The 23,906-nt window shown below is 41.5% G+C and overlaps 1 protein-coding gene across 18 annotated transcripts in view; it reads right to left on the bottom strand.

The window, feature by feature from the left end:
• LOC106168812 (uncharacterized) overlaps positions 1-22,492 on the bottom strand; it is a 37,610-nt gene extending 15,118 nt beyond the window's left edge. For 10 of the 18 annotated variants that reach the window (XM_087016989.1, XM_087016990.1, XM_087016994.1 and 7 more), the window contains exons 1-20: positions 22,201-22,490; positions 13,109-13,300; positions 11,792-11,817; positions 11,517-11,558; positions 11,246-11,299; positions 10,970-11,038; positions 9,456-9,554; positions 7,017-7,115; positions 6,083-6,136; positions 5,390-5,443; positions 5,024-5,230; positions 4,499-4,696; positions 4,020-4,271; positions 3,477-3,683; positions 2,863-3,015; positions 2,574-2,681; positions 2,119-2,271; positions 1,640-1,792; positions 1,205-1,312; positions 412-573 (exon numbers count right to left, since the gene is read on the bottom strand). In XM_087016989.1, the coding sequence (XP_086873115.1) occupies positions 412-573; positions 1,205-1,312; positions 1,640-1,792; positions 2,119-2,271; positions 2,574-2,681; positions 2,863-3,015; positions 3,477-3,683; positions 4,020-4,271; positions 4,499-4,696; positions 5,024-5,230; positions 5,390-5,443; positions 6,083-6,136; positions 7,017-7,115; positions 9,456-9,554; positions 10,970-11,038; positions 11,246-11,299; positions 11,517-11,558; positions 11,792-11,817; positions 13,109-13,300; positions 22,201-22,264 (2,454 nt within the window). In that variant the 5' untranslated portion in view covers positions 22,265-22,490. Of the gene's footprint in view, positions 1-411; positions 574-657; positions 820-1,204; positions 1,313-1,639; positions 1,793-2,118; positions 2,272-2,573; positions 2,682-2,862; positions 3,016-3,476; positions 3,684-4,019; positions 4,272-4,498; positions 4,697-5,023; positions 5,231-5,389; positions 5,444-6,082; positions 6,137-6,550; positions 6,605-7,016; positions 7,116-9,455; positions 9,555-10,969; positions 11,039-11,245; positions 11,300-11,516; positions 11,559-11,791; positions 11,818-13,108; positions 13,301-14,987; positions 15,335-22,200 lie in introns of those variants that run through there. The other 8 variants (XM_087017001.1, XM_087017002.1, XM_087017000.1 and 5 more) reach the window with 6 other exon arrangements.
• Positions 22,493-23,906: the final 1,414 nt, after the last annotated feature.

Raw genomic sequence — 23,906 nt, 5'->3', positions numbered from 1 at the left:
AGGCTATTACCGATACCAAAGTGCACAAAACACTGCAACTACTACTAATTATTATTCCATCAGTCAATTTTTCATAATCTACTGCAGCTACCACTTAACAGTGATGCTGGTCGTTCCAAAGACAGACACAAGAAAAAAGTTAAATGCATTTGATTGATTGAAAGCATGCCGCCAGAAGTTTGTCATTGGATTAGCTGTTGGGATCTGAAAGAGATTGCCATGATTTAGCAAAGAACAGACTAAACAAAGACACAGAAGCGATGTTGACAGATTCGGGAACTGGCTCTCACATCGCTTGATGTGACGTCAAAATACAACATGACGTAACATCTACAGGATGACGTCACATAGACGCCCTGGCGCAAGCTAAGGCAAGCTGCAAACAGACAAGACACATGGCTTTTTGGTTACCGGCGGTCCGGGAAGACCTTGCTGCCCTGGGAATCCTTGCTGACCTCGATCGCCATTTTTACCGGGGCGACCATCTTGACCGGCTGGTCCAGGACTACCGTTCTCGCCTCTTGGGCCTGGAGCACCAGCTGGGCCGGCGAGACCCTGTGGGCCCGGTTCTCCCTAAAGACGGGGCCAATAAAAAAAGAAAAGTGCAGGTGAAATATTTGTGCAAATTGTGGGTTACTGAAGTGCGCAGGCACTCACCGGTGGCCCTGGGAAACCCTGCTGGCCTGGTTGGCCGGCCAGACCTCGCTCTCCCTGCAGTCCTGGGGCACCAACTTCACCTGCTGGGCCTGGATCACCTGCGTCTCCCTTTTGTCCAGCTGGTCCCTGGTTACCCATGAGACCCTGGGCACCTGGCAAACCCTACACATGACACATAACATGACAGATGACGTAGAGATACATATAGAACACACGGAAACAATGTGTTAACCTTTTGCTTTCAGTTAAATAATGAATATTTTCGACTTTCTCTGTTTTTCTATTTTCCCCTGATATTTTTTGCTGTATATATCAATATTACGCTCAGATTGAGACAAAGTTAATTTAACTTCAGATATAATTTTATATTGACATTAATTATTCGTCTTCCAGGCCTGTCGTCCCCACTTCATTGCTCTCCTGGAGAATCCATTCGCACACAGTGCATATCTTTGACCGCCGCCAAACACAGGTGCTTTTCCACAGCTTTAAAATGATAAAGCTACCCGTGCGTGTGTTGGTTGCCAGTGGCACCTCTGCGTCTTACCCTCTCTCCATCCTTGCCGGCCTCTCCTGGGAGTCCGGGCTGTCCCTGGGCGCCGTCAGCTCCCTTGGGGCCGGCGGGTCCTGTTGGTCCGGTTTCTCCTGGAAGTCCCTGCAAGATAGGGTGTACATTTCGATAAAATTTCGGGTTTTTATTTATTTATTTATTTATTTATTTTTTGAAAAGTCTACATTTTTGTCGCTTAATTATCACAGATCACACCTTTGATGTATCATTGCAGCTCATATGTGTGGTACTCATAAACATGTACAGACACACAGGAACACACATAAATAAAAGGTTTACCAATAGTGGTTCTTCTGTTGTTATCATAGTAACACCTTCCAAATTTCTTGTATTGCATTTTTAACACATCGGATATTTGGCATTCTGGACCGATCATTTCGTCCAACCAGCAGGGTTAAGCTCCCTACTTACCGCCAGTCCTGGTTCGCCCTTCTCTCCCTTGGCTCCGGGGTTACCGTCCACACCTGGTTTGCCATCAGAGCCTGGGTCACCTGGAGATCCACGAGCGCCTGGAGGACCAGCGGGGCCGGCATTGCCACGCTCTCCTGGCATACCGCGCTCACCCTATTCACGAAAAACAAGTTCAGAGTTTGGCTCAGTGTGCCTTGCATACGGATATCACTGTGCTGACATTTCAGATTGTAACTGGATACAACCTCATCTTAATATCCTGCAGTTTTCTGATTGAAACGCACCTAATAATTTTTGTATATGCAATTAAACGCTAACATAAAGTACTACTTTGCGCCTTTCCGTTTTATTTCAGGGTTATGTAGGTATCATGGATTTTGAAAATGTACTTATGTACAGGTTTATTTCTTCTGCACAGTATATTTAACATAGTAAGTTATAAATCTTAACTCTAATTTCAAAATAATGCTATCACTTACTCTTGGACCTGGAGCTCCTGGGTTGCCGGTGTTTCCTGGGGCGCCTTGTTCACCTGGTTTACCTGTCTCACCTGGGTTACCTGGGGCACCTGGGAGTCCCTGGAATCCTGGGGCGCCAGTCTTGCCGGGCTCTCCTCTATCTCCAGCCTCACCCTAAGGAGGGAGACAAGCAGGGAGATCGTTAAGGTTCGGAATGCTAGCGTTCAGTTGATGAAGGGTATAACGTGTCCTTTTGAAGCAACTCCCCCCCCCCCCCCCCCACCCCCCAAATGCATGTACCGGGTACATGCACACAGACCTCATGAGTAGAAGCCATCTTTGTATATACTACTACTTATTATAATGATAGAAATAATTATACGTTAATTAAACGTAACTTTCCAGTCGCAATTACATTTTCAGCCCCATTACACTATTTTCTACACACGACAAGCACCTGTTCTGCATGTACTTACTGGTAGACCTGGAGGTCCGATAGGTCCGGTCTGGCCGTCCTTGCCGGGGTCACCTTGTGGGCCAGTGGGGCCAGCTGGTCCAACCTCACCGTTCTTTCCATTCTCACCCTAGTGGAAGAGACAAAACAATGCAGCATTGCCATCTGACCGTGGTAAAGGAAATGGGTCAAATACGTTTTTCACATATTCATGATATAACGGCTACAGTAAGACCATTAAGTAATAATTTAGTGTAACTTACGGCGTGAGGAATTTGTACACGTTTTAGTCATATATTGGTGCCACTTACGGGGAATCCTTTCTCTCCTGGGGGTCCCTGAAGTCCGGGCAGGCCCTGTTGGCCAGCTGGTCCAATCTCACCGGGTTTGCCATCCTGACCTGGGGGGCCAGCGGGGCCGATTGGTCCTGGGCGTCCGTCATTACCCTGTGCGCCTGGCATACCCTAGGATGATATGAGCGATGATATTGGTAAACATCAATATTGTTATCGTTTAGTTAAACATGTTCAATGTTAATATTGTTTCAATGCGCGAAGGCAATTTCATATTGAAATAAAGAAATGAGGTGGTAATAGACCATAAATATCTGGAAGCCATGGCTGTCGAACGTACGGACGTGAAATAATTACACAGGAAGGCTGACACACAAACTGAAGTAAAGTGAAGAAAGTCGGTTGTATAGGTCAACAAATGACCATGGATTTCATACATGTAGCTTAACCCATTACAACCATGAAGAATGCACAAAACAAATTTCTACTAAAGCTTGACCCCAACTGAGCAAAAGATTCAGGAAATAGCTTCAAATATTCAAAGAGTGTCGGCATTAAAATTTCTGCGTACAAAGCACGCCTGTCATAAAATCGAACAATATTCACTGGATTTCATCCAACATTTCACTCACTCTTGGTCCCATGGCTCCCTGTTGTCCTGGGCGGCCGGTGTCTCCCTGGGGTCCCTTGGCACCTGGCTCACCAGTGGCACCCTTGTCTCCGTCAGCACCCTTGGGGCCCATTGGTCCGCTTTGTCCGGGGAGGCCGCGGTCTCCTGGGCCACCTCTATCTCCCTGGGGTCCTGGGGGTCCGTTGTTTCCTGGGGTACCGCGTGCACCCTGGAGGTAGAGGATTCCTTGTTATTATGTATTATGGTTTTTAGCATTTTCAGAAGATTATCTTTCAATGTATCATTCATGGTTGGGGAATTCTGTTTTAAGTGAACTTATTATATTATACTTTGACTCTTACAATAGACAGGGCGTCTGACAAATATGTAAACATATAAACTAGTGCATGAAGACAATGATGTTAACTTTAAAAATTAAAAGAGGTGACGTCAACATAACTCTGCATAAACCGCACCCTCAATTATAGCCTACGTGTGACTCGAAATCGTAAGGGTTTTGATAGAGACAGCACAAGCCGCGCTTCTGAACGTAGCTTAGACTTACTCTCTTTCCTGGCTCGCCGGGCATTCCCTGGGCTCCACGTTCTCCTGCTGGTCCGGCAGCTCCCTGGGGTCCTGGCTCTCCCTTGTAACCTGGGGTTCCGGGAGCACCTGTCTCTCCCTTGGCCCCAGCAGGTCCGGGGCCGCCTACTGGTCCTGGGGGACCCTGGGGTCCTGGGAAGCCTGGGGAACCTGTGGCTCCGGTCTCACCCTGGGGGCCCTTCTCGCCATCCTTGCCTGGGGCACCGTCCTTGCCCTGTAGATGGAGATAATGGCATTGGGATGTGTAACTTAAAATTTGCTGGTCGCGGCATCATTTGTTTGAACGAGATTTGAATGTACGTGGCTTTGTTATCTATGTATATTCTCCTATACATGCCTTCTAAAATATATGTCAAGAGCCTTTGTTTTTAGAATAAAAATATATCACAGTCATATGATATGATAGATGTACATTTTGGAATGAGGTTGAAGAATACTTACGGGGTTGCCATTTGCACCTGGGGGTCCGGTGGCACCACGGATGCCACGTGGTCCCTGAAGACCTTGGTTACCCTTAGGTCCGCCAGCACCGCGGTCGCCCTTAGCACCTGGAGATCCGGGGAATCCTGGTGATCCTGTTGGTCCGGCAGGTCCTGGTGGGCCAGCTGCACCGGGCTGTCCGTCAATACCTCTCAGACCCTAGACAAAGAGATGTTAAAGGATTTTAAAATAACTGAACTGCCCGACGCACCCCAAAAAGACTTATTTAAATTTGGAATCGTGTAATATACTTTACAGCAAATGTGTAGAACAAACTGCAGTCGCAGTAAAATACTTTGTTTTCCCGTTCAATATAAAAGAAAAACAAATAATTTTTTTGAAGTGGATATAAAAACGCTATGTGGCTTTGGATTGAACACGACAATGCTACGAGCAAAACAATCAGAATAATGGGAGAATTTGTGCAGAGAAATCATATCGCATGGGTCCAAGTTCGACAAGTGCTCAAAGGCGTCAGCTTCTTACCTGAGGTCCTTGGGGTCCATTGCGTCCTCTCTCTCCTGGGGCACCGCGGGGTCCAGCTGGGCCTTGTTCTCCTTGTTGTCCTGGGGATCCTGTAGGACCGCTTGGGCCACTTGCTCCCTGGGATCCCTTAGCTCCGGCGGCACCGGGGAAACCACGATGTCCTTTGGCGCCTGGAAGTCCTGGAATGCCAGCGGCTCCTCTGGCTCCCTAGTGATAAAACATGTTATTTGTCAGTCAAAAAACACGCTATCAGTACATGTATAACATGTCAGAGTGATCAAAGCCATGGGTGATGGACGAAAGTACTTATTTCAAACAATTATGATTTTTTAATTTGTGGTACCTGCGGAGTTATCGAACACTTACTGGTGGTCCGGGCAGTCCTCTTGGTCCTGACTCGCCGTCTTTGCCTGGTTCACCCTAAATATGACAAAAATTCAAAAACATGTTAAACAACGCCTTCTTTGAGTTGATCGATATTTCGTGAAAGTGAACGTCAGATCCAAGTATTAGGACAAAAATTGAATTTAACTGATAAATATGATTTTATTGTACACAATTTAAAACCTGTGTCCTTTTGTCATTTTAAGACAGAACCTAAATGTCGCTTATGCCAAAAAAGTGGTTGTTAGCCACTGTTCCACCATTATTAAGTATATATATTCCTCATACAGATAGAAAATCATTTAAATAGTTGAATAGTTTAAATAGGTATAAAAGTTGGTCAATAAACGAAACGAAAAAAAGAAAAATAAAAGATTACTGTAGAACAAGTAGCATTTGACAGTGGCCGACTGCCGAAAGTGCAATAAATAAAGTGCGGCATGTGTCAGGTTTCAATTGTAAAGTTATCTGTTAAGCAAAAATGTGTCTGTCAAGATACAACAATAACGTTTATATGCGAATCTAATATTTAAAACTGTTTTCGCCGATTCACGTTTCGCAAATACTTTTTTAATCTAAGGCTTATTATACACTGTAATGATGCAATGTGCGCTTGTATGCGTAGCTTGTGCACTTCAAATGTGAAATTTAAGACTAAGTGCAAGGCTAACTTACGTCTCGTCCGGGTAACCCTGGGTTTCCAGGAGCTCCGCGTGATCCGGGGTTGCCCTAAACAGCAGTGCAGGGTGAAACAAAAGTGTGCAATTATTTAGCTACATTGAAGTGCTATTGTGCTCTGGGCTGTGTTCTGTTCAGCCGTGGTTTTCCTGGCTTAGGATCGGGAAAAAGCTCTCTCCGTCCGCTTCTGGATTGGGTATCTTTTTTGTCGAGATTACTTTTGGTTTTCAAGTATTAAGCTCGAATTTAATTTTGTTGCCGCCAAGCAGATCATCGATTAATTCAAAGGGTGAAAACCCACAACCATATAGGCAATCTCGACAAAGCAAATACAAAGTCCTGTCATGCAAAATAAATTCTCTCCAATGCTGAAGAGGGAAATGAGGAGTAGAATTGGGCCATTGGGGTCGTAAGGGACCGTGAGGGTCGTAAGGGACAGTGCAGGTGCTCGAGATGTTCACTTACATCCTTGCCAGCGGGGCCTGGGAGACCAGTTACACCACGAGGTCCTGGTGGTCCCTTTATAGAACAGCAAATAACATCAACTCAATGAAGAAATGACATGGTAACGTACATCTTCTACCATAAGATTGTCATATCTGTATTCTTGAAGTTAAACACAGAGCAAGTAGAAATAGTACTAGTAGAAGAAATAGTAGAAATGGTAGAGGCAGGAGCAGTCGCAGGACTAAAACACATCATCCGTTCTATTGTAAAGAAAACTGAAATCAATTTTTTCCATTGAAAACACTACAGCACAATTAACGACAATATGGCAAATTTACGTAACGGAGTATCATCATTTACAAAACTACACACAAATGAAGAAACACAAAATATATCTTTATCTATATTATTTCAATCATCTGTATTTACTTTTTATATGAAGAAAATGTTTTTTTTTAATTTCTATACAGTTTACTGTACGTACCGATGGTCCCTGTTCTCCTTGTTCACCTCTGAGGCCTTGGAAACCTGGGGGACCTGGGGGCCCTGGGGGGCCGGAGGGACCACGTGGACCCATGGGACCCTGAGAAAATGGAAAGCAAACTGCGATTCAGGTGGACGACATATGCAGTAATTTCTCTTGCAGGAAGACGTAAAAGAAATGTTTATGTTTCAGTGAGTATGGTTTAGAGTACGCTTTAATTTTTATTACGGAAAGTGCTATTATGAAACGAAGCATAACAACATTGATGTCGTCCTATATTGTCCAAATATCTCTCTGTGAAACAGAAGACTTCTGGCTTTATCATCTTTTATACTTCTGTTTGACTACTCTATAAAGGTTTTTCATTGTAGTTTAAACTGTGAATTACTGTGTGTTTGTTAGGTTGGGTAACCCAAAATACACCTCAACAAGTAGATTATTGGCTTAAAGTGCTTTGTTCCCGAGAGGCCAAACTACATGATGACTTTAACTTGGCACACCACAAGAATGGCTGACAGGAACGCAATGTCCGATTAACTGACTGAATATATTACAGGCTTTGTTAAAAACACTATTTTGTCTTAACATTGCACATATTTCTTCAGTTTGTTTGTGTCTATCATTTTGTATTGCTTCATGTTCAATGCACTTCCCTTTGTCGAAACGACTTTTGTTGAATTAGTTACTATGACGACAAAATCTGTGGTCTCCTTGCCATCTAACGTGGACAGAATACCCCTCGAATGACTAAAAGACTATCTCTAGAGCTTCGAAAATTCGTCTAGAGACAATCCTTTAGACCTTCTAGAGATAATATGGTTCTCGGACAAGGCGTGGTTTCGTCACGTGGTCTGGATGATGTGACTGTGAGAGGCGATTGGTCGCTATCATAAGAGCTTAAACGTTTTGGAATTTAAAAAGCAAGTGGCTGTTTCACTTCATTACGTACATTCAAGTTTGAAGAACATGTTCCAAAACTGGTGAAACGGGTAGCTAGATAACTGGGTCGAAAAGATTTGTGTTTGTGAAAAGATAAGTTCATCTTTTACCAATTTCTGCCAGTAAGGGAGGTATTGTGGTGAAGCATAAACCAACAGAAGAGCACGTGAAGTTAAGGTGGCTCATTGGTCATCTCTTCTCCATGGTGCATGCACCTCGAGAAATGTCAAAAATCTTGGTGAAACTTTATATGAATCGATTGTTTATAAACGGTTGTTAATTTTTACTCGGACAAACTTTCCATAGTGCTGGTATGCTGTCAGACTGCTTGGATCGAAGGGGCGTAACCGAAAATCCCTACATTATGATAGTATCTAATAAAGGAAAAAGTGACGAGACAAGCATTCTCAAAATATGTCGGTCTAACATGGGAATCCCGTAAGCGAACTTCACTCCATATTAGCTACCGTAAACTGTCCCACTGCATTCTTCGACAATCCGATTTACAATTTGGAAAACAGGAACTTCCTACACCGAGCGATATACACTGACGCTGCATGTATCAATGCCACGGCTTACACAGCGCTACTCGTCAATCAATCAGATTAAGGTATTGTAAGTAACTAAACCGAGTAAAAAAATCATAAATGGACTACACCTGGGGGATCAACTCCGTGATCATGGCATTTCAGCAACTTTCTCACGCACTTTCAACTTGCCATTCCTTTTATCCAGCGTTTGAACAGTATGTTTGTTTCACGGCTTGTCGACCCCTATTGCAGAAGTCTATGAAAATAACACATGTCGATGTAGTTTACGCGAGTATAAAAAAATACCCTGCACCGTTAAAAGCGATCACTTATTTTTCCATATTTGCGTCCAGTGTAACGGGCCATATCATTAAGCTTCGTTGAATTGCTTATACGTCTATTACGATGGTTTGTGTATGCCGTCTGACGACGCGTTGCTCATGTGCAGATTTGCTTGTCCATATGCGAAGAGTTAAGAATTATTTATTCACCATTATTAATTATGACGTATTGCCCTGTTTGGTATAAGCAATAGTTGACAGTTTCATAAACAAAATTGTTTTCATAAGCCAAAGAGTCATTTACGTATACGCTTAGGGGTCATTAAGTAATCTCACAAAGGTTTATTTAGGCAGGAAGTAGACGGATTGCAATATAAGTGAAAATACATTTCCAGGAACAGGAGAGACAAAGTTCAGTAAACCCAGAGGATTCAAAACACACTGGCATTGACTGCATATCAAAATATTTCTGTAATCGGAACTTTTAGATCGTGACGGTAGAACCCAAAATGGTGAGATATACAAAAGTTGCCAACGTTACTGCATCAATCGGATAATCTTTAAGCAGGGACGGGAGATGTAATCTTCGTGTAATGCACGTTGAAACAACCGAGGCGGGTGGTGTCTGTCTGACCCTTCTAAGCATATTTAGAGCGTTAGTAGTAATTGATTCATAACGGGTATGTTACCTGTTGGGCTTGGAGGTACCCGGTGCCAGCAGGCATGGTCTGCCCCTTGAAGTCACCCTGTTGTCTCTCCATGAACTTCTTGTAAAAGGAATCAGCAGTCTGAAAAGTCAGCAAAATCAGAAGAATTAGTCCCGTTGCCATTGTGATTCAGACAAAATAAAAGCCGAGCAACTCCCTGCTGTGGTACCCAGTTTGTTTCAACCAAGTTCCAACTTTCGTACCAGGTCCCAAGCTTGCTTAGAAAACCTTCTCTGACCCACAACATTAAGTTGCACTTGGTTCTGATGTTGGTATTTGAATAGTCTCAGTGTTTTGGTGACATTAAGCGCTTAACAGTTCCATCTTAACTACGCGTATTTCAGAACCGATCAAGAAAGTCACCTCCACTGACTTTTAGAAGTGTAGGAGGTAAGGTGATGGACGATCAGACCTAACCCCGGGAACATTCTTTAAAAGAGGCATGTGCTTTCTCACAAGGCCCAGACGGGGAACGCTGAATCAGTTACGATCCGAAGCAGCGTATGAGCGTTATCAAATATTTGAAAAGTCATTTCAACAGATGTAACCTTAATCAGTTTCACTTCCAGACGCAATTTACTAGAGAAAATAGGCACACTTTGACTTGTTCTGCGGCTAGAAGTAGCTGGAAAAACAACCCCTCATGAATACGGGAATAAAAACAACATGTTGTCGGGCCTTGCCATAAGTCGACAAAAACGTTTTTTATTTGGAAAATCGCACAGCATGTGTGCAGGCAAGAGTCGGTGTTTATGTTTCCCAATCACGCTAATATGAAAAAAAACCAAGAGAAAGTTCTTGGTGCAGACAGATACAAAACTGGGAATGGAAAGTCACTCATCGCGAGGATCTAAAAGTTTAAATCCAATTTGACGACGAGACCACCACTAGACAAAACGAGCAGGCTTGCATGATATTATCACAAGTAGAAGACACAGCGGGGCATGGCTGTTAGTGACTGGCAACGTCTATAATAATTCATTCTGTTTGTTTTGTTGCGGTCTACGCTTTATGAATACAACAAACCAATGGAGAACTAGCATATAGTCAGATATCGTGCTTATTTTTATCAAACGTACAAGGCGTACTGCATGAAAACGAAGACAATAGCGTCTTCACATCAGTCTTACATGTAGCTGACATCAATTAATTCCATGTACAACACAGTTGGGCCAACAAAATTTTTCGTTGGTTTGAGATCTTTAACTTTGCTTATCAAGGGACTTAAAACGTTTTGAACAAAAATCGTGAGATGTTCTAACACTTCCCTCGTTTTTCTTTCCAATATGATACAAATAAATGCAACTCGTTTTACTTTTTCTGTAATTTCCAACCGTTGCATCTTGCAACTTATCTTATGTAGCCTTTGGAAAATATCTTATGTTTGCTATATTAAGAAATATGGTGCCTTTTTATGATAATTCTTTGTATATATATATCAACTATGATACTGTGCTGTATTACGTTTGTTAATGGAGTATTTGAAAGTGACCTACCTCGCTAGTAGAGCCTGGAGGACCTGGTGGGCCTGGAACTCCTGGAAGTCCATTAGATCCGGGGTCACCCTACAAATAAAGCAAAATCATAATCAATTGGCTAATATTTTAGCGGAGGGTCACAAGCGGTCATTGGTTGGGAAGGACGTTTCCAAGAAAATGGGATTGTAATCGCACGCTCGATATGGTCTCGAGGGTTCTTGGTGCGACATCGAAAATGCGTTTTGATAAGTTAAAGTAACTGAATCAAATTTCTTTTTTGAAAATTCTACATACCTGCTCTCCTTGCTTTCCTTCTGGTCCACGTGGACCACGCTTGCCTGGTGCGAACTGAAATATACACGAAAAAATTAATTACTGCACAATGAAGATATTTTCACACTGGTAAGCACCAATGATGGTTTACTTTACATTGCAAAAATGTTTGAGTAATTTTTTTTACTTGCATGCGTCTTACAGTCTTTTAAGGTGAAATAAGAAATAGTTTATGTATTGGGGAAACTTTTGTGGCACGAAATTTGGAAACTTCCACCAAAAAAATGCCTACCTCTTGTCCGAGGTCACCAAAGAATGCGCTCATCGCTTCCTTCTGCAAATATATAAATACATGGCGCATCTCAAACATTTAAAATTGAAACAATTAAATTAAAATTGAATTAGTTTTTTTCGAGTAAAATGCTGCCTCAGTGAACAAGTCTCGTTCTTCAATTTTACAACGATGATCAACATTAAGTTAAAAGGCAATTACAAAGTTAAATTAAGAAGGAAGAGAGAGAGAGAGAGAGAGAGAGAGAGAGACAGAAGGGGGGAGAGAGTACGTACGGCGTCATCTTGAGCCTTTTTCTCGCCTGAAACAAAATAAAAGAAATCCCAGTTAGGAAAACCTAATATTCATATTTAATATCATTTGTCCTATATAAACCAATATTTTTGGTTTATCACAGCAGTCTTGTTGTCTGAAACTTAAACCGAAAAATAATCCATTAGTGGGAGGGGCATGTAAAAGCCGCGATCCATTCAGGTCATATATATTATATGTGCGCGTTAGTTTTTTTTTTTCATGCTGTGATGATGTTTTTTATACAATTATTAATTTGATTTAAAAAAGAAATTCCGCTCAAGCAAGCGAGTTTTATTGTAGTTATCTTCCGGAAGCAAATGATAAAACCATAAACGATGGGTTGTTTAACAAGCGTTATAAAAGAGTAGTCCGTGACGTCATATCCAACTAGGTGAAGGAGTGAATTCAGTTGATGGATGGTGCCTCGTTTCCTGTTCAATGGTTGAGTGCATTACCACAAAAAAGGCAAGGTTACATAAGACTTGCAATGCATGTGACTTCTACGGCACATACGGGTTTCGTGATAGTGACGTCACGTTTCGGTCATCGAAATGCGACTTGATTGGAAAATAGTGAAAGAAAGGTACGTATGTGCAAGTTGAAAAACGTGTGCGTTGGTGTTCTAAATCCAAAAAAAAAAAAAAAACAATATTTTGACAAAATAAAAATTACAAAATAAAAAGCATGCCATTCCTTTGACAGATGCACAGCTGGTAGTTTTAAATCAATTTTGAATATTCATTTTCATCCATCATTCACTCATTGACTTGTCTGAGGTGTGAATGAACTGATGTTGTGATAAACTTTGATATGTAAAACGGGCAATGTAATTTAGTACATTTAACAGCTTTGTGAATAAAATGTTGAATAAAATTGTAAAGCTTGTTAGTATCAAACTGTATAAATAAAACAATATTGTACTCCAAGATCAAAGTTTTCTTGCCAATTTACTTAAAGCAATCAATGTGCAAATTATGATAAAATAAATATATTAAGCCAAAGTATAAAGTAAATATAATTTGTTAGTAAAACTACCAGTTGCAAAAGCCTCTCTATGTGCGATTACCGTTTTAAAAACATTTTGAATTAGAATGATGGCAACTGTAAATTTGACATAAGAAGGGAGTTATTTCCTGTGTTCAGAATGATTGCGTGTGCAATCATCTGTAATTGTAATCCACAAGAAAATGCAAAGCAGCTACATTCAGTTCGGACCTTTGATTTAAAAAAAATTTAGAGAGCCTTTGCATCCGGTTGCCAGTAAAACAAAGATTGTGCAAAAGTTAGGTGAAATGTACCTGGGCAAACCAAACAACATTCACCAAGGGGGACATAGGCATCATCAATGGGGCAGTTGGGCATATCACAAGAGAGAGTAATACAGGCGAACTGTCCGTCCTTGCAGCTACATTCAATACATTTGTCAGAATACGGCTTCACGACCTCGCCATGAGTGTAAAGCCTCCCATCGAAGACACAGCTTCGCTTTTCTGGAAAGAACGATTGTATATTTAGTCCCTGTCAACTTGTGAAGCTCGAAGTTTCTCTCCTTTTTTTCCTATCACCATCTTTTAGGGTTTTGACCAGTTGAAATTAAAGCAATAATAGGTATTTCAAAATGAAAACAATTAGTCATAACAATTAGTCATAGTGGATTAACTCATTGTACGTGCGGTCATCGTTATCATTCAGCAAGCGTGTAATTTCAGGTGTAATATATGCCTTTTAGTTTCGAATTATGGTAGAATTACGCTTAGCGTGCCCTGTATCCTATGCCTACTCCATCGAAAGCATGTTTTCAAAACATGTTTCTTTTCAGATCATAATCCCCATGGAAACAGAAAACAGAGCTCAAGAGCATTTGGTGGCGGGAAACGCCGACACGAAAGTCTATAAATATGCCGTCTGTACAGACCACAACATACGAGGGGAAGTTTACGCGAGCTGTCAGACAGCCTTCTAAAAGGTCAGCGTGAGGTTAAACATGGATGCCAATGCATTATTTCGCGTTTCATACTGCCCTGTCCTCAGTGATGTCTGTGGAATTTGTTCATACCGAATTATCATTCATTTCATATAATGATGAGAGAATGAAATGCATTTGCCGTGCGATACATTTTAATTCTTGAAAATATTGCTTTAGTAAGGAGACAGCTGAGCTTGGGGAGAGCCGCGGCGTTTTTTGGGCGCTTGATGAAATCAGATACGCCTGGGAAACCGTAGTTTAATGTCCAATGTGGTAAATGTGTGCAACAAGTTTTCTGGGCCACCTGTTTTCAATATCAGTGAGTTCCCTACACTTTGTGTGACACTCCGAAGCCGCTCTGCAGAATGTGTAATATTCAACAACCCCAGAAGAGAGACTGCACACTACACGCGAGTTCAGATCGTATTCTACGTCATCACTTTCCTCCACCTGGGATATTATTTGACAGGCTGGTGCAACAAGTGACAGAGTTTTGGATTGTTCACGAGTTTTTTATGGGGTTTCCACAACTGCTTTCTATTTTAACCTCAGCAACGGGTTCTCACCCGCTGCGAACGAAGCGAGTAGAGCTTCTAAAGTTCACAATTCCCATTTAACAATTTCTCGCTGAAATAAACCGTGCCCAACCGAGCAGTAAAGTTTTAGTGCTACGTGGCAGCTTACGAGCTACCGGATACGCGGCTCGGAAAACCACATTGATAACTTAAGGGGTTGCAGGCTCATTTTATACGGTATACAATACGTTGGACTATACCTACACTGTTCTCGTCTTAAGTGGAATTTTCCGCTTTATATTTTAAATATCTTAAAAGAGAATTATTTGAGGAATTTCCTCAGCTTCGTAACGTGATTTCGTTTCTCTAGTCATCGAACGACGCGTTAACGCCCCTCTTAAAGAAAGTGTCTTCAACTTTCTCCCAAAATTTAGTCACCATTACCCTGAGACAACAAGGAACAATGTTGTGAAAATAATGAAAAATTGTCACTTCTTAACCTTACAGTTAATAAAGTAGTGCTTTGTAGTCAGCGTTTTGTCACGTTTAAGTGTTGCTGCGTTTGAAATTCCACTTTAAGTGTAACAAAACAAAGTAGTTGTTAAATGTCTGATCACTTTGAAATCGGTCTGCCTTCTCCATAGTGCAAAAGCTACAAACGTTGTTTTTATCTTATATTTGCGATGCAAAACCTACCATTTTCATGTTGGCTGTATCACAGTTGCCACCCACTTTCGTGTCACGTGACGTTCAGATTGCCGAGAGTCTGGACTCGCTTCTACCCTGACATTTTCTCTGGAAATTAGCTCTTTCATCGCAGGGATCACCATCTTCGTGCGTTCTTCGAGAATTCTCCTCAGTATCTGTCCCCGAGTGCCGCGCGTTAGGTGGGGTCTTTTCTACAGATTCCTCTCAAATCACGTGGTCGCTCATTTCTATTTGATTGGTCCTTTTACGTTCCAGACACTTCAGCGGGTCCAAACATCGAATTCGCCATTACAGACCATTAGTACGGTGCAGTCATGATTGTTTAAAGGTTTTCTCCGGTGATGTATGGTAAGCAGGGCTCAAGACTGCTGTTGTCTTTCCAAACAACCATCACGTGAAGGTCGGGCGGGGTTCGCTACTACGAAATGGAGTTCTTTAAAACGGGATGTTTTTGTGTTGAAATGTATCAACGTACATGTATTTGTACTGTGCATGGTAGTATAAAGATTAAAATCATGTAGATTATAATTTGATCCGTGAGGTAGAAAGGCCAGATTTGAACCAGTACGAACGTAAGAATTTATTCAGGGGGATATTTTCAACTGGTGTTGGGTATCACGTGCACGACAACGTCAGTAAACGAAATAAGGTCTTTGCCAAAATGAGATACTCAGACACCGGTTGACGCATTGTTGTTGATGGATTGGCACATCTGCGATTGATCATGTGGGCCCAAAACATTGACCTTGATAAGATAATTCTCAAAAATTCCTCACTGATTTGTGGAAAATATCCTAGGAATATTATGATTAAATTATAAATAATATATATAGAGAGAGTAATTTTATTGTTTATATTTGTATCAACATATTGAATCAGCATTGATTTTGCTATGCAACATACAGTGCACATGTACGTGATTCTGTAAACATTTTCAGGAAGATGAACCCCATGGATTTAGGTGTTAATTTAGAATGGTTACATACCAAAGTGATTAAGTGGAATTGCACCAAGTAGTCGAGTCCACCTTTATCTCCCAATTAATTATAACACATAAACCGACCACTGTTATTACATCGTTAACAGAGTACTCTCAACAGCTTATTCTTTTAATTTTGCGTCTCTCTCTCTCTCTCTCTCTCTCTCTCGCTTTGACAACAGAATAGCAGTTCCCAGTATGCAAGCAAGACGTTTGTTATACCGGTCTCTATGGACATGTTTAAGAGTTATGAAGCGTGAAAAAAGGATGAAGAAAAATCTGTTTTCGAGACGAAAACTTGTTCGGGGCTCAAACGACTGGCAAAGTTACTTAACTGCAAACATGTCTGAAACACAGCGGAAATAATTTGATAAATGGGCATGAAAGAATTTGGAGGCGGCGTTGTGACTTTGCTCCGCTCTTTCAATGTGTTTTTATAGCGTCGTTCAATGCAGTTCAAGCAGCGGCCCATGAGATTAACTTTGAAACCCGTTCCCTTGATTCGCTTGATTGTGGTCAGTGGTTGAAATTCAAACCGTACACGAGGTGTGTTTTTGACTAAAAGTTTTCTGGCTTTCTGGTTCTTGTTCTTTTCTTTTCAGTCCCCTGGTCGATGGGACTACACGTTTAGTTATAATAAAAAAAAAATTAATGCACCAAAATTGGTCTTTCATGACAAAAACTAAATGATTATCATGCGCCAAATGTGTGTGTGTGAGAGAGAGAGAAAGAGAGAAATACCACGAACGCTAGGAGGTCCATATGTTTCTACTTCAATAACACGCACATTGTTTACATGGCCTCATTTGTGTATCATCAGCAGTAGTACAGTGGTTTGGGAGTTGGTCAATTGTGTGGTGATATATCGTAATTTATCAGTCGACTGAGTCACTTATCATAACTTGTTTACAATGCATTACTCAATTTCCTTGTGTTAACATTTTAACGACGACCAATGCAGCAAGGAACATGTAGTACCACCGACGGTCTTGTAATTTGATGGGATAATTTGTTTTGGAGACCACTTACATCCCCTGTAATATTGTCAATGGGTAAAATTCACTTAATCGGTCCGCGTTTGTCTATGACATTAAACGACACGTGCTTCTCTTCTTTCAATATATTGAAATAACAGGCAGCGCCTGATTATTTAACAGACTTGGTAGGTAGCTGTTGTGGTAGTCTGCACTATATTACAGCCTACAAGGCTGCCGAGACTGTGAAAACACGACAACGCGTGCGAAAGGGGTCTTGAAAAAACGTTACATTCTCAGCGTCAGCTGAACCTCGTTAAATTAAGAAAATCTCAGACCATTCTGAAACCCAATCTTGTCTCCGCGCCCCGGGCACGTTATGCAGGGGATTACTGGTGTTTTGAAAAAATTAACGTTTCCATGGCAACACCCGAGCCATGTTTATCTTTACTAAGGAGCATAAATTTGATAAGTCGTCTCGACAACTTGATCCTGAAAATGATTTGGACCTGGGGTGGAAAAGTAATCAGTTAGCGGAAGCGAATGAAGTTCCCCACAGCGTTTGCCCGTCGCCCCCCCCCCCTTCCCCGCCCATTCTTTCTCTGTCTGTTGCAATGTATATATACGCGTAAAGAAATGGGACCTTAACCAGCGTTAATAATTAAAGGGAAACGTTTAACCTCCTGAATTCGGGTCAGTTTGCATTGGTATAATTTAGGAAATAAGGTTCAAATTCCACTCAAATAGCACTTGTCTGTACATACGGTGGAGTCACTTAAATTGCCTTTAACTTTCAATCAAGATTTCACCTCGGTTTCAGTTGAAGGAGAAAACAAAAAAGATACAGCAGGACGTTCATCGATGTAATAATTGTGTTTCTCTAGTTTTAAAAATCAAATTGCAGTGCCCAAGGTCAGATATAAATGAACATACATTTCGTATTTATCCTGTCAATTGACTTCTGAAGTTTAAGCTTTATATTATTTAAGCCTATTGCAGATTTGAGTACGTTATCAATGAAACGATGGTTGTAACGTTAGATTTTTTGAGAACCTAAGCGGCGGGCCGGTTCACATTCCAGTCGCGGCCTGTGCGAAATTTGATTTCTTGCAAAATCTCGCACAATTAAGAAACACAAGTTTTTTTCTTCTGTCGTCTGCCCTTTTTCACCCTATCGACTGCCTTTCTTTGGAAGTCGTCGTTGAAATTGGTTAGTGACTGCTTCTCGACAGCTTGTTTAAAGCCATTAAATTAGATTACCTAGCTTCGATGAAAGGCTCTTGAAATTAAAACGTTAAAGTGAATTACGTAAAATGTTGGGGCACACGTGACCGACTCGTGGACAGAGTGTTTCGGTTTCGTTGAAAATGACTGTCTAACTTTAAGAAAAATTGCTGTAAGGGCTACTTTGAAATGATTTAAAAACTAATCAACTTTAAGTCGTGTCTTTTGTAAACAAGATAGAGTCTGCGCGTTCACATTTTGGCGCGAGACCACTGCTTGTCAACCGCGGATTAAATCAACGTGTACCCCGCACTGACTGTTTGATTAAAATGTGATTGGACCAGATATTTCAGATTAGGGCGTAGTTTCTTTAAGGTTAACGTGGTAATCTAAATGAAAATACTAGCTTCACGCACGTGAAAGCACGACAAGTGTTTGTCGTTGAAATGAATTTGGACCTGGCTTTGCGAAGTTTGCAGCGTAGTATCCTTGAAAAATGCACATTTTTTATAGAAAAAAAATAGAAACACGAAAGAAAACGAGTTGGCAAGTACGTCACATTAAGGGCAAACACGTTTTCAAAATACTTCACTGTCGGTGGCTACAAAAATCCTAAAGCACATGTTCTTGCAGACGATGACTCATACCAGTGCAGGATAAATAAATCAGGAATTAAATCAAAACAAAATTTAAGAGGTATACAGGCCCTAAACCTATCACTAAAGCAACCGAATGTAAAAAGTGAAGCAGATCTTATGAATGACCGCCTGTACCCCTTTTTCTCTACCAACCACTGCATTGCTTAAACTGTGTACTCGGAGTTCAATGGCACTGTAGCTAGTGATTTAAATTCTTTTGACCAACCATATTTCACTTTATAACTTTGGCAGACATACGGATATCACGGAGAAAGAAAACCTCTTGACAATAGAATTCCCTGCACAGCTTCCACATGTTTTTCTTCAAGTGTAACAAGAACATCATTTCGGATATCTCCAAATCTACATTTACAACAACTTCTATGGAAAGGTCACCGTAGGGGAGGATGGAACTTTAGAGGAAATACAACGAAATATGCCCTGCTATCACCTCAGATGACCTTTTATATCTTAATTATACCACGAAGGGCACCTGGATGTGGAAGGTTGTGTTTGTCAGTGTCTGTTACACCTTGGTTCGGTAATAACATCGGTGAACTAATTTAATTACCTTCGTCACAGGTATCTACAACTTACCTACTGATACCCTTAATGGGAGTTTTTGGTACTACAAAATATAATACACTGATAGAAATAGATAAAATAAACAAAGGGGTGGGGTGGTCTGTCATATTTTTGTCTGTTGCCCTTTATACGTCTTTTAAAAATACTTTTTGTTTGCCAAAGCCTTTCAAGGTCTAGCATTTGCCCTGCTATTCTTTTGTAATTACTGAGCTCCCAGAATGTGAAAGTTATAAGCACAAACAGAAGAGTAAACAGACAGAACTTCAGCGACTTTCCAAATGTGTTGCAGGAATACAATTATTTTGACCGAAGTAGCTATTATGCACGCTCCACTGGCCGCCATCTTGCCGTTCGGCACGACTTAGACTTTTGGCCATGAGCGGCAGAGCTCAAACACAATAGGCAAGTGTTCTGAAGGAAAGCGCTGCTGATTGTGTTGACACCAAGGCATTCTTTGGCAATAACGCGTCTGTGTTTTTTGCCACTGCGCGAATAATTTGGAACAACGGCTGGTTCTGTCTCCGACAGACAGCAGATCGTTGGTTTGTGGCTGTTCTGGAATTTGGTGCCGTGGTGTAGCAAGTTAAAGGAATTTTCATCGAGCAGTTAACTAAGATTGACCCATTGTGACACAATAATCCGTCACCCTAGTGAGAGTAATTGCATCTGTTTGGAAAGCAGTTATTTTGATTTATTTTATGTGTATAGTCACTTTCAAACATTAATTTAAATAAATTGTAATGCAAAGTCGACTTGATAAGGCGACCACATTATAATTGTTTCACTCACATAACAAATCCATTTTGTCCAAAACCACCGTTGCAGACTGTTTATAGTTATACGTAAGTGATACCAAAGCCGTCGCTTTGTTCCTGCAGATTGGTTTAATTTAAAAGCAAGTGTTTGGTGGAATGCTACTTCGTATATGGTATTGGAAACTGCGACCAAAAGACCTGAGGTCAAATGACTGAGGTCACGCAAAGAAAATATATCAACAGGGCGTTGTCGTGAATTGGCGTGCAGGCACACGTCTCCATTGAAAGGGGAGCTTGAAGCTTGCAGTCAACCACAATGCCAGCCAGACAACACGTTAACCTGGCTCTCTCACCATGGCCAATGAAGACATTCAAGCACGCGCTGGGAGCGCAACCCCAGTGTCAATTTCTGAAAGCAAAGAGGCCAACGTATTTTGGCATTTCCTGTTCAAGGATCTGCTTTACTACTTAACGGGTAACACTTCCAAATGAAAACGGACGAGTGGGCGGCGGGTTGACTTTTAACTAAACTGAATAACCTTTTTCATTCATAAACTTCTGCCCAGTCCGTGTTGGCAGGGAAACTGATATCAGTCATTACTTGCGAATTTTAGAAGTTTTTGCCCGTAGTTACACGCGGAATTAGGACTGTAGAGGGCGCGGTGGTAGATGTGGTCTAACCGAGAATGTTTTTAATTTTAAAAAATAATAAAAATTCAAGAGGTATTTAATTAGCGAGAGCTGCAGAAAATATGACAGCTATATTTGAGAGAAAAAAAGATACAAATTAATAAAAATAGAAACCATTATTCTTCCTATACAAGTTACCACTTGTGAACTAGAAATGGAGTCAAAAATCCCGTGTTTTGTCTACAAGGTTTTCGTTGGGCCATTGACTAATTTCTATCACGTTTTAGTGGGCAAGAAGGTTAAAGGACGATAAGTAAGTTAGTAAAAACTTACCGCAGGCATTTGGGCTTAATTTGTTCAATTTTTTCGTCTTCCGCTGGATAACGAGCGTCTGCTCTGCCGGCGCGTTTGACATACCATTTGATGTCTGAACAAAGTTATTGCAATAATTAGCTTCGTACATTGTATTGAGTGCTACATGTTGTTGTTTGAATTTGATATTTGGCGGCAAAGCCGTAACTCCAGATTCCCCCTCTCTTCAATATTTATTTACTTTATTCCTGCAGACTGATATATCAGTGTAGCTGCGCGCGAAAACCTAAGAAACCGTTGACAAAAACCGCATCTAACTATTTGGTTAGGGCACTTACTTCAACATTTAGATTGAGGTATAATAATTGTAACGGTCCAGGAGGTCGTGGAAGGAAATTCTTCCCAAGTTTGTTTTGTGGCTGTGACGTCACATAAACTACCGTCTACCATTTATTCCCGCCTCTCCTTGTCGCCAAGGCACTTGAAAGACTCGGAGATTCTCTGCGTGAAAACTCTGGCTCTGTTTTCGTTTCTCATTTGAAAAACATATCTGATTTAATTCCAGAAGACAAGCTCTTTGATCAGGGCTAGTTAGATACAGGGCCGTTATATAATACGGTGCAATCAGGTACCGCCGTGAAGCTATTGAGAACCATGTGTGAAAACATTGCAAGGGATGCGTGAATTTTGTTAGGAACTGTATCCGATGGGGACATGTTGTTGATGTGCCCTCACTCCCTCTATCTCATGCCAGCAGAATAAAGGCTGGAACAGTCTTCAAGTGAGCTCTGCGGTAGAAAGCCTGGTCTAAGAACGTGAAGCTGACTGCTTACGCAAGCTTGCGCAAACAGCTGGTAGTTTCACCGCATTACGCTTCTGAGAGTAGATCGCTTACTAAGTGCAGTAGCGGTTCATCGCAAATATGCCTGATACAGTGAATGAGACCACACCAACTGAATGCCTTCTTTAAGAGTAACGAAAGCTGGAGGTAGACAAAGAGCACAAGCCATATGGCGCACGCCGCAACAACCGGTGAACATGAACAAGCTTTTCAGCAATTTATAAGTTGAAACAAAAATGTGCTTAACAAAAAAGTCCACTTACCTAAAGGTTCTGCTAGAACAGCTGACACCAACAAGGTGCAGGCTAGTACGTCTAATAACCTCATCGTCTTGCCGTGCTTGGAATAAGTCAGTCTCTACTCTATCCCTATATCAGTGTACAGTATACGGGCTGACGAGATCCGAGCTACTGCTGTGGTGGCAGTTACTCTCAGACTCAGACAGCAATCAGTGGAAAATCTCAGGCAACAAATGTGGTTGCCTGGACGCCGTCCTCTTTCAGAATCTCTACACACAACTCTTTCCCTGGCTGTAAAGCACCGAGACTTCAGAGCCCAAGGTTTATATCCCCGGCCAGTCATTAGGCATACACCAATGGTACCATGGCCTAAAGTAAACTCGATTACCATTTACCCAATCAGAGCCGAGTCAGTGTTTCCTGAGGAAATAGCGGTTCCACGCCTGCTCTAATTTACCGTCTCGGTGCTTGCAATGCTTGCTTCTAGTTAAGAACAGGGCAGAGGTACGCTCGCGACACACGGCGTTACCTCAAAAGTAATAATTCCTATTTTTTCCATCTGCGGAGAATAAACTGTGGGGTTTTTCTTGACGGTTATAAGCTTTGACTGTTCCAGACTGTTGCAAACGCGATCCAAGAACGACGATTAGGTAGCGAGTTATTAAGCACTTAAATCGCATCGCGGTTAATTCGCGAAAACGTTCACACATTTTACAGCGACCGAACATTCTTTCCGCAGATCTGGAACCATTCAGGACTGATTATTAGTCTGGGTTCAAAGTCGGGGACATAATGTTTTTTTCAAGACCGCAGTCGCCCATTTTACCTCACCCAATTTGGTATTTTATATGCGCACGTCCTATGATTAGAAAGAAATAGAGAGTCGCTTGTGGCGATTTAATCCCAGCTACTTTAACACGGAATGGCAAAATTCCCACGACTAGAATCGGGTAACAAACCATGTTCTGCTGTATCGTTTATTGCTAAACCTTCTTAAATTGTTTTATTTTCACTTTTAACCAAATCATTAAAATTTCTGAGGAAGTGATGTAGACATTTACCTGCACAAATGTTACGAAGGAAACAGCGTTGGAAAACCAATCATTGTGACACTTCACATTTACGAGTTAGGTATTGTGGAACGCCAATTATATCACTAGAATATTACATAAACTTTTAAGAAGAAAGGGGGAAATTGATGGAGAGACAAAGAGGAATGTGACATTTTGACAATGGCTCCAACGACAATATGGTCAATACCCCCCATAGAGATGCCAATGTCCAGTGGTATTCAACTATCGCTATCAACTATCGTCACCCTTTGACCACTATAGACGCCATATTGGGCGATGACCCGGACCTATATGTATTAATCCCCCTGCTTCCGTCACGAGGACGTATTAAAGGAATAACGCGCATGCCTGACCCACGCTGACGTCATCAGGTAGTGGTCAGCCAGCTTTAAGCTGACCCTCTTTGATATAATGTTGACTTATCAGCCCCACTAAGATGTACAGACATTTCGTTCGTAGTGATTTGTGACTTAAAGGTCGATTTAGGTCTCTCCCTCTCTCTCTCTCTCTCTCTCTCTCTCACACACACACACACACACACACACACACACACACACACACTTTCTTTAAATCAGTTTGCAAATTTAAAATTATCCGGTATAAGGGAAAACGGTCCTTTGCGAAAAATGAATAATTTGTCTTTTGCAGGCCATCAGT

The sequence above is a fragment of the Lingula anatina genome, chromosome 7 (genome assembly GCF_051362555.1).
Source record: "Lingula anatina isolate TDL-2025a chromosome 7, LinAna3.0, whole genome shotgun sequence".
In the NCBI taxonomy this organism is placed as follows: domain Eukaryota; kingdom Metazoa; phylum Brachiopoda; class Lingulata; order Lingulida; family Lingulidae; genus Lingula; species Lingula anatina.
This window is presented reverse-complemented; position numbering and strand designations above follow the sequence as displayed.